Source organism: Sciurus vulgaris (genome assembly GCF_902686455.1).
Source record: "Sciurus vulgaris genome assembly, chromosome: 3".
Classification (NCBI taxonomy): domain Eukaryota; kingdom Metazoa; phylum Chordata; class Mammalia; order Rodentia; family Sciuridae; genus Sciurus; species Sciurus vulgaris.
Genome location: NC_136463.1, coordinates 96,130,047 through 96,143,330, shown reverse-complemented (window position 1 = coordinate 96,143,330; position 13,284 = coordinate 96,130,047). Strand labels below are relative to the sequence as shown.

The 13,284-nt window shown below is 31.6% G+C and overlaps 1 protein-coding gene across 5 annotated transcripts in view; it reads left to right on the top strand.

The window, feature by feature from the left end:
* LRP1B (LDL receptor related protein 1B) overlaps positions 1 to 13,284 on the top strand; it is a 1,899,381-nt gene that overhangs the window by 1,187,479 nt on the left and 698,618 nt on the right. For all 5 annotated transcript variants that reach the window (XM_079135584.1, XM_079135585.1, XM_079135582.1 and 2 more), the window contains exon 21: positions 11,636 to 11,818. In XM_079135584.1, the coding sequence (XP_078991710.1) occupies positions 11,636 to 11,818 (183 nt within the window). The remainder of the gene's footprint in view (positions 1 to 11,635; positions 11,819 to 13,284) is intronic.

Below are 13,284 nucleotides of genomic sequence, written 5' to 3'. Positions count from 1 at the left end.
AATTTACCATAAATCACCTTTCAAGTCTAGGAGTTCTGAGTTATCAATAGACCATAAAATTTTAAAAAGTTACATCAGAAAGAATTTGCCAGGCAGTTCTCGTCTGGCTAAGAACAAATATTTCTACTGTTTCCTACTCCACCATTTCCCCAGAGTTCTCTTTCAATTTTATTTTTACTCAAACAATCAAAGAAAAAACTGCTGTTAATTTCCAGGAACTAAATTGTTTTAGTGATGAAGTAATGACTTTAAATTTTAGGGGGTTAAGAATTATGCTAAGAATTCAGCAAAATGCATATACTCTTTTGTTCTAATGTTTTTTTATTACTCACTTTAAACAAAACAAGGGACTATTTCCTTACAAAATACAATTAAATGCCAGTTTAAGCTGTTTAATTGTAGAGAAATATAATATCTATTTTCAATGAAATATAAATTGTCTGGCTTAACTTTATTCTTTCATGGATTGATTTATTTTCTTTAGAAAATGTTAATACTGAGATATCAAAACAATGTTAATTATTAATGGATTTTATCCATAGGAAATCTCTTTTTGTTTTCCATAACAAAATAGCTCTTCAAAGGTCATTTAAACCTTAATGCTGCAAACAACTTTTCATCAGGAGAAAGGAAAATTCAAGGATTTGTATTCAATTAGTAACAAAAAGCCTGTTTTGAAAATCTATAATGTTTCTTGTAATGTGCTTTTCAGGAAAATTAAAAAGAATCAGATAAATATAATATACAAAAATGAACTATTAAAAATGGTTCATAGAAAAAGGAAGAAACCAATTATCTTCATCTTTGCTATGCAGAAAATAGGTAACAATGGGGTCATACTTGTTCCTACATAAATTTAGCTTCTGTACAAAGAGAACAATTATACCCCTTGACATCAAATAAATGTCTATTTTTTAAAAAATACAATTAGCAAATAAAATCAATAGGTAACAAAAGGCCTTATTATAATGAAGACTCTCATTCTGTTGTCTTGATTTTTTAACAGAGTTAAAAAATAATAATGGAAAGAGTCAATTAATTTCCATTATATTAAAGTTGTAGTTTTCATTCTCACACTGTAGACAGGACAGACATGGATAAATTGCAAAATAATTAATTCACCTCTCAATAATTGAGTGATATGCCTGATTTTGTGAGAGTAAAGATATTAGCAATGGTAATATTGTCTTTTCCAAAAATAGTATTTAGATCCCTTCAGATTCTGTTTAAACTGTCAGGACTTGTTTCCTTATTTACCTGAAATGTTGACTGAATTTTCACTAAGATATTATCTTCTTGCACTATAATAGCCAGATTATTCACTTTTTGTTATTGCACTTATCTGAGGTGCAGGCTTCTATTTTTAAATAGATGGCTTTCCTAAGGAAAAATTATCATTATTTGCATCCATAGCTTTCCAGAAATAACTTTGGTGCTTAGAACCATTCATTTTAAGTAGCAGAATTTATTTTGCATGGAATATTCACTGGTATTAGAAGTTTCATGGCAGCATATTTATGTTATTTTTTAAAATGTATCCACATGTGAATAGGACATTCTCTGAATCACAATCAAAATTTAAAACAGTTTACAATAGAGGATGAAAAATTTTTTCTATGAAGGATCCAATAGGAAACATGTTAGTTCTTGCCTTTTGCAAATATCAGCACTGCTCTTTTATCCTGAAAGCAGTCAGAGGCAGTATGTCAACAAATAAAAGTGGCTGTGTTCTAATAAAACTTTATAAAAATTTATTTATAAAAAGGTTGTACTTGAATTGGTCTACAGATTGTAACTGAACTTTCATTGAGAATATAAGTAGACCTAAATTCTGAAGTAACCATAATCTTGAATAACTCTATATCCATCTTTCACAGAATATCAATATATACAGAAAAAAGAAAGGGCCAAAGTTAGAAAACATAAATCTTTAATAAATTTTAAATGGTATTTTTTGTAACACACACACACACACACACACGCACACACACACACACATACGCTTCGCATATTCTTTCTACTAACAGTGTCCTACGTTATTTGTATCCAGTTAGATAGCATCATCTTTTCTTCAGTTTTCATTGCTGTTTGATGTTGTTTGTTCCAGTGAGTCTTTTCCTACTGTGAGGCATGCATATTGGTAAGCCAAAATGTAAATTCCTCATGCAAAATACAGACATCTTATTTTTCTACTTATTATCTTATATTTAACATACCCATTAAGTTTATCGGTTAATTTAAACAATAAGGGGAAAATTAAACTCTCAATTACTTTCCACAGCTAATTCAACAGATTAATTCATTTTGTTCACTTATATTTAGATAATATGGGAGTTCATCACTCCCATTATAATTAGATTCTAAATTAAATGTTCACGATAGAGCCCAGATACCAAAATTTACCATTTGAATAAACTGAACCAGTGTTTTTAGTTTTTATTGTTGTTTTGTGGTACTGGGGATTGAACCCAGGTATGTTCTGCCACTGAGCTACATTCCTAGTCATTTTTATTTTCATGTTGAGACAGGGTCTCCCTATGTTGGCCAAGTTGACCTTGAACTTGTGACCCCTTGCCTTAGCCTACTGGGTACCTGAAATTATAGGTGTGTACCACAGCACTCTGCAGAACCATATTCTATGTAGATTCCATTTTAATTTACATTAACATTCTAGGGGGATATTTAGTACTCTGAATTGAAACTTATATTTCAATATAGTTTTTGAGCACACATGTGTTAACACTAAAAATAATTTTATTTGCCCACAGGTATTCACACATTCTTTTTTTCATTCCCTTCTATGCAACTTTTCTTAATGACCCAAAAAGTAAACATGAAAATTTTAAATCTGTTGTTATTTTTCCTCCCACTAAATTTATCAAGTCACATATACTAATAAATGGTTTCAATGGTTCCATCCAACATTTTATTAGCATAATCTCATATGGTGGCTACACATGATGGGGGTTAAAAGAAATTTGTTGGACTAAAAAGCAAAATAAGAAACCTTCCCTGGAAAGTGGATCCAATGAGATGAGGACAGATGATTTAAGAGGAATGACCCACACTTGTCTTTGTTGTTAGTTCATAGCAGAGATCACAGTAGCCTCCAAGAGTCAGAAGCAGCATCCCCTGAGAAATTTGTTCCACATAGAAGAGCACAGCAGTATACCCCTATCCACCCCAGTCTCCACTCAGCCCACGATCTGAGGTGTTTTAATGAGTACTAACCTCTTGAAGATTTCTAGAAACCAGGGGAACCTAACTGTATTAGGGGGAAATTAAGATACTCCTCAAGCAGGAACAGGAAAGGTTATGCCCACATTCTGTTTGCAAGTGAAATGAGGCTGTTGATATGCTGCGAGAGCAGTTTCTCAGTACTACCAGGCCTGAAGAATAATGTCTGGAGAAGAAATCTACAGCAAATAGCTGCCATAGGTGGAGGAATTATTAATACATAATGATTCATTGAAAATCTAGGAAGGGCAAAGACTGACACATGATTATTATATGAAATGCAAGAAGCTTCTTGCACATGCAATATGTAGCGCCTTTTACTTTTAAGAGTACTGTGCAATGAATGGCAAGTTAAGGTATAAACTGTGTTAAAAAATAGAAAAGAATCTCTCCATTTGTCTTGCAATTTAAATAATCTATCATATTTGTAGCACCATTATTAGCTATTTTTCTCAGGGGGACTTTAACATTTCTTTGAACCAAAAATGTATTCTAGATAAAAAAAAAAAATACACTTAGTAATAAATATATTTTTTGCAATTCTGATTTTCTTTTTTTTTTTAACTTCAGGAGGAAAATATTCTTTCTGTTTCTGTACAGTTGCTAGTCTTCCAACTGCAAATATTTAGTCACAGTGAATTCATTTAAATATTGGGATAGATTCCACCATCAGTTGCCACATTTCCTCCAGGGCTCTGTATTTATTTATTTATTAGATTTCCCAAATTCTACGCTTAGTTTAAATAGCTTCAGGGGGAAAGTACAATAAAATTGCATTAGTTAAAAATATAACCAGCCTCAGCAATATGAAAACTTAACAGTAAAACAGCATGAGTATATACATATAAACATAGTCATCGTTTTAGCACTCTGTTGGGAGAGCCTTATCACAAAGATTGATTGCGTGCCAAACCCTAAAGCTTAGGAAACTGGGACTCTGGAGAGCTACATAGGCTGGGAACTCAGGTGGCAATGGTCATCACAGGCTCTTCAGAGGAATGTTGCTCTCCATCCAGAGGAAAATCAACAACTCTTAACTGAATCTGATTTCATTTGGCAAGAAATGTAAGAAGAAATAAAACTCTATGACTTTATTTTAATATTTTCTGGCAGATAAGGACAGCATTCCCCAAACTTCTTAACTTTCACACCACTTAAAACTAAAAAATATATTGAGAAATAGGTTTCAGGTATTTTAATTTTCTTATTTTTAAAAAATTGGTTCTTTTTGGTTATACATGACAGTAGAATCCATTTTAGCATAATTATAAAAGCTTGGACTATATCGTGTTCTTTTAATTCAATTTCCAGGACTTTTTCCTCCCCTCTCTTCCTCATACCACCTCCTCCATTTTATGCATAGTTATTTGTTTTAATTAATTTCTTCTGAATATACATGATGGTGAGATTCACTATGGTATATTCATATATGTATATAGGAAAATTATGTCAGAGTCATTCCACTGTAATTTAATCTATTGTGAGAGAATGAGAAGAAAAGACAGGAGTGAAAACATACGAGAGTATGAAGTGTGTGTGTGTGTGTGTGTGTGTGTACTAGTCTCACATCAGAGTGAACTTCAATTGTTCAAATAAATTAAATGTTTAATATGAAATGTCAGAATATATATACATTATGCAAATTACTTATATTTATATATACCTTTGTAAATTGAAGTATCTTAGAGAATTTTTTTCTCTAGTAATCTAAAACATCAGAATCTAACTGAAAGTCTATGATTCCCAATTGCCTTCAGGTTTAAATCTAACTCATTTAGCATAAGACATACTGATTTTCAAGGTCTAGTCTGTTCATCTGTCTAACTTTCTTTCTCCCTTCCTCTGCTGACACACTACACATGATTTTATAAATAGAGCTAGTTTTACTAAGAAGATCTTACATTACTGTTTAATGTTTTTACTGCTTTGCTCTTCATCATGACCAGAAACTCTCTTCTTGCTTTTTGTTCTAAGAATGTCTCATATAAAACCCCCAGGTCCAGGTTGCTTTTCCTCTGTGTGTTCTCATGGTACTCTCTCCTACCATACCACTCTGATGGAGTTTTGCATTTCTACTTGCCTGTATACTTATCATTCTATTCTTTTCAAAGGTAGGAACTCCATTTTCCATCTTGTACCTGGGTTCTAGCAAAAGTCATTTATCTGGTTTCTCTATTTCCACTCATGAATCCTTTTTTCTCCACACAGCAAAGAAAATAATATATATTGAATTTTATCTCCATCAGTCCTTTTAAAAATCTCCAAAAAATAGATGCCATTTAACTTCCCGTAACAGTTAATATATATCCCTACAAGATTCTGCCCTACCTACCTCTCATATCTATTTTCACCCACCCACTTCCATTCACTTCTTTCATTTTTCTGTGGAAATTAAAGTTTTTTTTCTGCTTTAGGGTCTTTGCAGTTACTATTCCTTGTGTCTAGTGTGCTCCTTGACTTAATTTCTTCCATGACTATCGATGTCTCATCACTTTGGACTCAAATGTCAGCTTCTATAATCACCCTTTTCAATATGTGCCCTATATCCAAGCCACTCTTTATGGCAGTGATCAATGACTCCCACAATATATTCCTAGTTAACTCCTTTTCTGTCACATGTTAAGACTTCTTTCTGGGATTTTTGTGGTTGGAGGGGAGCAATGTTTTAGGACTCTACTCCATGTTATTGAGTTTTCCAGTGAATTTTGATCAGAAATAATGTTTCTTTTCAAGCTTGACATGAGACCATACAGAACCCTTTTTTCCCCTCTTTCCTGATAACCATAATCATGTAAGATGATCATCCATCAATCAGCTTAGGAATTTGAATGACTGTGATGAGGATATCTAGCCCCTAATTCGTAATTGATACATAACAACAGCCACAATTAAGTGATTTCTGATTTGAAATAAGGAGATGGTTCACTTACCTGTTACCACAGTGCTCCTGCAACATTTTTTCTTAAGTAGTTATTTATTAAATGTCTTCATACTTCCTCTGCTCTCATGTAAGATTTGTGAGACCAGTAATACCTCTGCCTTGACATCTGCTTGAGGTTAGTGCCTGGAAGGATGCCTAGTAGGTTACAATAAGTATATATTGAAAGAACAAATAAAAGGAACCATTCAGGCCAGTATTCTGATTTTAAAGATAATAAAATTAATTTTGTAGCTCTCAAACCACTGACTAGATCATGTATATCATCATCTAAATGTCCTGATTGGCAACCAGTTGTAGGAACAAACCTGAGAAGACTAGATGCCCTTATGGAACTTGCAATTAATTGATCTTTTAATAAAAATAAATAAATTTTACTGTTACCTTACAACAAAATAAAATAAATGTTAAATTTTATTAGAAAGAAATAGGCTGAACAGCAGTAGTTTATATGTAAAAATTAAATGGGTTCCATAGTCTTCTTGATTATTAAATGAGCTCATTATATTTTCATTCATGAACCTGGAAAAGAAAAAAGTGTTTCAAGAAGTTAATGATGGTATAATGATAAAGACTACAGGATCTGAAATTGTGTGGTTTCAAATCACATGTCTGCTACTTATCAATTGCATGACTATTGGAAAATTGATTCAATAGTATTTGCTTCTATAAAATGAGATAGTCTCAACAAGTCTTTTTTGTTGTTTATTTTTAATCAAAATCAAAAGGAGCAGATGGGTGATCTCCTTTTCCATGTGAGATATACAGAATAGGAGATAAACACTCAGGGACATGTGAGGTTTTGACATTCTTTTTGGAGTTTACCTTGAAAATCAAGTAGTGCTTTGAATATACTATACAGGGGAAAGAATATGTATCAATCCAAAGCATCACATATAATTTCTATAATTTCATGAATATTGCACTATCTATTCATGAAGTTCTTGAATCTAATAAGAGATCCAATCCTAGAAAATAACCCTACACACTTTTATTCTGAGGAAGTTGGTCTTAAACAAAATTATTTAAATTAATAGATGAAGGAAGACAGGAAGAAAATTGAGCTTGGGAAAAACAAGTAACCAGGAACAGAATTTATACATCAGTAGCATGTTTGTGAGCATGTGTGTGGAAAGTTTCTTTGCTTAGATTTGGGTGTTATTAATGACATTCTGAGTTTCTCCTCCAGGCTGTATTCTTGTTTTAAACTTATTGCGGTTTGATTGTTTGTGGTGGTTCTTAATAGGTGTTATACCAACCTATAGGGATCTGGACATGAGTAAACTAACAGAAAGAAGAAACCAAATCTCCAGAGAAGTGTCACATTCTCATTCAAGTTTTAAAGTAAATATTTATTTAGAATAAAAAAAATGAAAGAATGGGTTTACTTATGAAGCATAAATAAATAAATAAAAGGAAGCAAAACAAGGGAAATGCAAATGAAGGTTAAAAAATTTTAAAAAAAGAAGACAATAGCAGTATTTTCTCTAACTCTCCAAAGACTGCTTTGATCTTTCTGATCACAACTAACTCAGCTGTCAATAACATTGAACTAAAAGAGGAGGGTTCTAGATAATAAACTTGCCACAGTTCTAAATCTGCTGTAAATACCTGTATTTCCTTGAGCAAATATTTATAACTTCTGCTGTTTAATCTTAAATTTACAATATCAGAAGGTAGGGCTTATTCTATTAAAAATATCATATTTACCTTATTGATAACAGCTATAAGCTTATAAGCTGCTTTGTTTACCATAAAGCTCATCAAGATATTTTGACTTTCAAGAGCAAACAGACTCTACTTTTCTTTTATTTTCTGGAAAAGCAAATTCTAAAGCCAGTCTTTCTCTAGAAGCAGAAACTTCTGCGTATCTCCTCCTGAATCAGGTTACTTTGCCTATGGTTACAAGTTTTATATGATCTTTCTCTTGAGAATTTGCCATTTTTGTCATTTAGTTAATAGCAATAGGATCTAAAGTAACTAGCTTTTGGCAACCCAGCCAAAATATGTTTGAAAGAGTCAAAACATCGTTCTTATAATAATGAGTTAAACATGAAATTCCCTCCATCTTTTTGGCCTTTTTGAGGCAACAGAGCCCCTAAAGAAATAAAAGATAAGGAGAATAATGGAAATATACTATAGAAATTAATACATATTATTTAACTTTGTTGAAGTTATGAAATCATTTCCCAAATTAGGTAAATTTTAAAATAAATGTGCTATTTCTTCTCAATATTTCTTACTTATCACTCTTCTGTTGATTTGTTTACTTATTTCTCTGATCATTTCTAGAAATATTATAGACTCTTGCCATGAAAGATTAAGGTTATAAGAGGAGACTTACAAAGGCAGGTTAAAGATTCATAAATAAATCTGAGTTATAGATTGGTTCAAACAAATTCATACAATCAAAAAAAATCAATAAATTTGGTTCTAAGAGCTAAAAAGTCATTGCAAAGAAGCATAATTTTTTCAGGATTATTCACAAATTTCCATGAAAAGAATTCATAAGAAGAAACATCTATTTGTGTAAGATCTTAAAAATAGTATTAATATTGAGGCAAGAGTAAATTAAAAATTTTTAATGACTTCTTAGAAGCAGAATTCAAAAATGAAAGATACCATTTCCCAACCCCAATCCACCAAAGAAAAAAGTCCACAAGGGAAAAAAGCAATAGATATGAGTAGTCTCATTTTAAAAATATTTAAGAAGAAGAAAATGGTATAATGTTCAAGTTAAGAAAAAAAAAGTTATATATGGTCTCTTTATAATCAGGAACTGCGAATATAATTCAGTTTGCTACCAATAAAGCTGGTAGCAGTCAGTACCCTGCAAGGGTGCCATCCCAAAACTTGTCCTATTTTTCAAGGTACTGGAGAATCTAGATTTTTATAAGAAAGTATCAAATTTTCTAAAGGCCAATAGTTTGTTTGCCAAATTAAACATAGTGAGGGACAGATTCAATAAGTGAGCTGCCAGTCTTCAACCCTTACTTTAGGAAATGTAGAAAAATCAATAGTTGATATCTTCCATTCTTTATTAAATATTTGGAATCACTGAGTGACAATTACCTGAAATACAACTTTTGTATGTTATTGGTTGAACTCATACTATAGGATATAAAATTCAGCTATGCCAAAGTTTGTTTTGTTCTATTTTCAAGACAAGTTAAGCAGTACGAGAAAAAACAAGACAAAACAAAACAAAAAAACAAAAATCAGGTCATTCCACTACTGCCTAGAGCTTTCTATCCTCACCATAGAACTTCCTTAAAATCAATTGGCCTTGAAGGCTATTTGACATATTCTGTCTTCTTCTTGCATGCTGAAGATGCATTGATTTTTAAATTATGTCCTTGGTTTAAAGCCTTTAAAATATCTTGTTTGTGAAAACATTCCCAAACTAATTCTTTATCACTGTAGTAGTTAACCCAATTTCTGCATAATACTCTGCAAATACTAATTAGATGTGATGGGAAATTGCTGTATCACATTGCACGTATGTTTTCCATTTGTACACAGACTTGTCCACATTTATTTATTGCATATGTGCACATCAAGTATTTTGTTTAACCATTACAATAATATATCCAACTTATATATCCAAAATTGTTTGGAAGACTAGGAAATAAGAAAAAGAAAGTCTTTGTTTGGGGAAGGTGCTTCAAAGCTAGCCAAAACTCAATTCTTCCTATATATTATAAATTAGGTGTGATAATGTACAAGTTTGTAGTAGTGGTTGCTTTTGAAAATTCATCATATAGATTTTTTTGTGAATTTAAGCTCCTATTGTTTACTAACATAGCATCTTCATCCTTGCTTTAGTAAGGATGAATTTTCTTGATTACTATTAAAGTATTACTGCTCTAGGAATACTTGGGAAGCAGAGTCAAGTCTGTCATGTTCATCTTTATTATAACCTGGAAGATTATACTTGAAAATCTTTAATTAAAAAGAAAATTTCATCAAGAACTGAGTTATTTATATTTCCAGAAAATAAGACCAACAGTTTTTGTGGATTTTTGTGTTTGTTTGTTTTACAGTGCTCACACATACTAGGCAAGTGCTCTACCACTGAACTACATCCCCAGACCGTTTCTAAAATTTAATTTTTGACAGGATCTTGCTAAATTGTCAATGCTGGGATCAAACTGGCAATCTTTCTGCCTCAGCATACTGTCCCTGGGATTATAGGCATGCACTCACCAGCACTCAGCAAAACGTTGTAGTTAAAACAATCCTTTACAAATATTTGATTTAATTCTCACAATAACACTGAAAGGTTGTCCATCTTCCAGTAAAATAAATGAAGATCTTAAAAGATTATATAGCTGCTTTGGTTAGGTCAGTGTTCTTATTAGCTTTGAATTTAAGTGAGTTTAATTTTAAATCATTATTATAGGTCTCTACCAACCAGCACATTAAACAATGAATAACTTATATGAACCTACTTCAAATTTTTCATATAGATACATATATTAATTGTTGATATGAGTAAATTATAGATTAATTACTATGTATTCCTAAACAAGATATATACAATTAGTGTATTACATTGAAACTTGAGTATAAATGTACACTAATATCTTTGTTTCATAATGGTACTTGGTAATATTTAATATGTCTCATGATAATGTATATTACAAACTTTAATATATTGCTGATTACAGTCATAATCTTCAATTATTGTACGTAAAGCATGTGTAGTACAACAATTTGTATTTCTTTACCCTTTTATGCTTATCTGCAGAATTTATCTAACACCTTTATATAGCAGGTTTTGGACAATAATGTTATCGTACTGCACGAAATAGTAATAAATAATCAAGTTGGAATGTATAATGTCTCATTACATTCCTCTGTCTTAGTGTCTATTCTGATTCCAGACTTAAAACCTTACATTCCGAGGAAACTGTATTTATTGTTTTTTAATATAAATTGTATTTACTGGGTTTTTTGTTTTTTTCTTTGTTTCTTTTTCAAATTTTTATATTTTATTCTTCAAAGTTTTTGTAAGAAAATACATATTTTTTTTCGGTGTTTTACCTCTTAGGAATTTGACAATTACCCAAGAAGTGTCAAAAAAAAAAATCAACCAAAGTCTCAACATTAGGAGTATAATATTAGGTTGTATGTACCTTAGAGAAAAGCTCTTCAGAGATCTCATACTTACAACACTAATTAGAATCAGAACAAAATATTCATGTATTATCTTACTTTCTCTTTCTTAATTTCATATAGTATTTACCAGAATTCTTCGAGAGATAAGATGCTTTTCTCTAATTTTTAATCCTTCGAAATGATTTTGAAAATGCTATAGTATTGTGACTACGAACTAAATAACATACAGATTATCTCCAGCATAATAATGCCCAAAGAAAGAAAAATGTAAAAAAATTATCTTAAAATAATTTCTCTCCTGTCTTGCCTCTTCTTTTCTCTCCTTCATTTCAAATCAAGAGATTCGTGCTCCTGCTGGCTGCAATGGGAATCACTTCCAGTGCCATCCTGATGGAAATTGCATTCCTGATCTGTGGCGCTGTGATGGAGAAAAAGATTGTGAAGATGGTAGTGATGAAAAAGGCTGCAATGGCACCATACGGGTGTGTGATCACAAAACCAAGTTCTCCTGCCGGAATACAGGTGAGCAGAACGTGGCTTTTTCAGCTTCCATTGCATTCCCTAAATGCAGAATCCTTTCTGCTCCTCTACAATCTGTTTCTCAACTTTGTAAAATGCATTCTTATGTTTCTAGTAGGTCTGCTCACATTCTCTATCTAGCAATGGTTATAGCCATTATCTATGGAGCAGTATTATTAGTCTGCAGAGTTTTACGAGTTTTCTCTTTATGAACTCAGGAGGCAAAGAGTTCTTAATATGCTCCAATTCACAACGCTGGCATGGCACAACTGAGATTTGAAACCAACCAATTTGAATTCAGTCTCAAATTTCGGATGCAAGAAAGAGACAAGTGTGCTAATCCCATAAGCAGTGTTTCTTTTTTTGTAGATAAGGTTCACTTTTAAATTTAAATGAAAATGACCAGAAAGAAAAGGCAGAATTATATATATGTGTATTTGAACTAGTTTCCTAAACTTTATTGAGCTGTTACTTAATTCCATTATGATGCAGCTGTTGGTTGCCCTTCATATCTTTGACTTAAGAGTCATAGATAATTATTACTTTTTACAAAGGTATTATATCATGACTTTTGTTTTCCTACAAATACTGAGTTCTACCTGACAAACTTATTTTCCTTTTTATATCAGATTATGAGGTGAAGGTTAGCAAACAAACAGAATGCAATGAACTGTTGTAGTACAACTTGAGAAATGGCTGGTATCATTCCAATGACACAGGCAAAGAATTTTCAACAAATTTAAGGAAATATTCTTGGTTCATCTCTGGAATTTCTCTTTAATGTGAATTGCTTTTGAATTGATTAATCATGAGCTCTTAGTGATTCTTCTTGCTCTCCATTCCAATTACTGGGTAGAGAGAAAAAGCTATGAGCAAGCAAACACTATGGAAACCACATGGCCAATGTGAATTTAAAGATACAAAAAGGCATCATGTTTCTTTACCTAAACAAAGTTCTTGGTTACACTGAAGAATTTAAATAAAAACCAAAGGGTAGATATAAACTAGGATAGATCTACATGAATAAATACTTCTGAGGCCCATTCCTAGTGAGGGAACTGTGTGTCCAAATCGTTTCTCAAATTTGTTACTACCTTCAATACATAAAAGTTACATAAAGGTTCTTTATTTGGGGAATATTATTTTTAAAATGTGATTTTCAGTATAGAAATTATCTTTTTGAATATCTATTAGTTAAAATCAATAGATAAGTTATTGTTAAATTAATAAATTCTTGACTGCCTAAACAATTTTGTATTCAATAGACTAATTCTAATTCCAAAGAGCCAGTTATTCAACTCAGATTGACATAATTCAAAGCATATATTTTCTTCCACTATGATTTCTATTCTTTGCCCAATTAGTCTAATGTTAAAACAAAGCAAAAGAACTGTCTTCAATATATATGTATTAATAAGAAGCTGGCAAAACTATGTTAAAACAAAATATAAATTGATGTGGAAAATTTT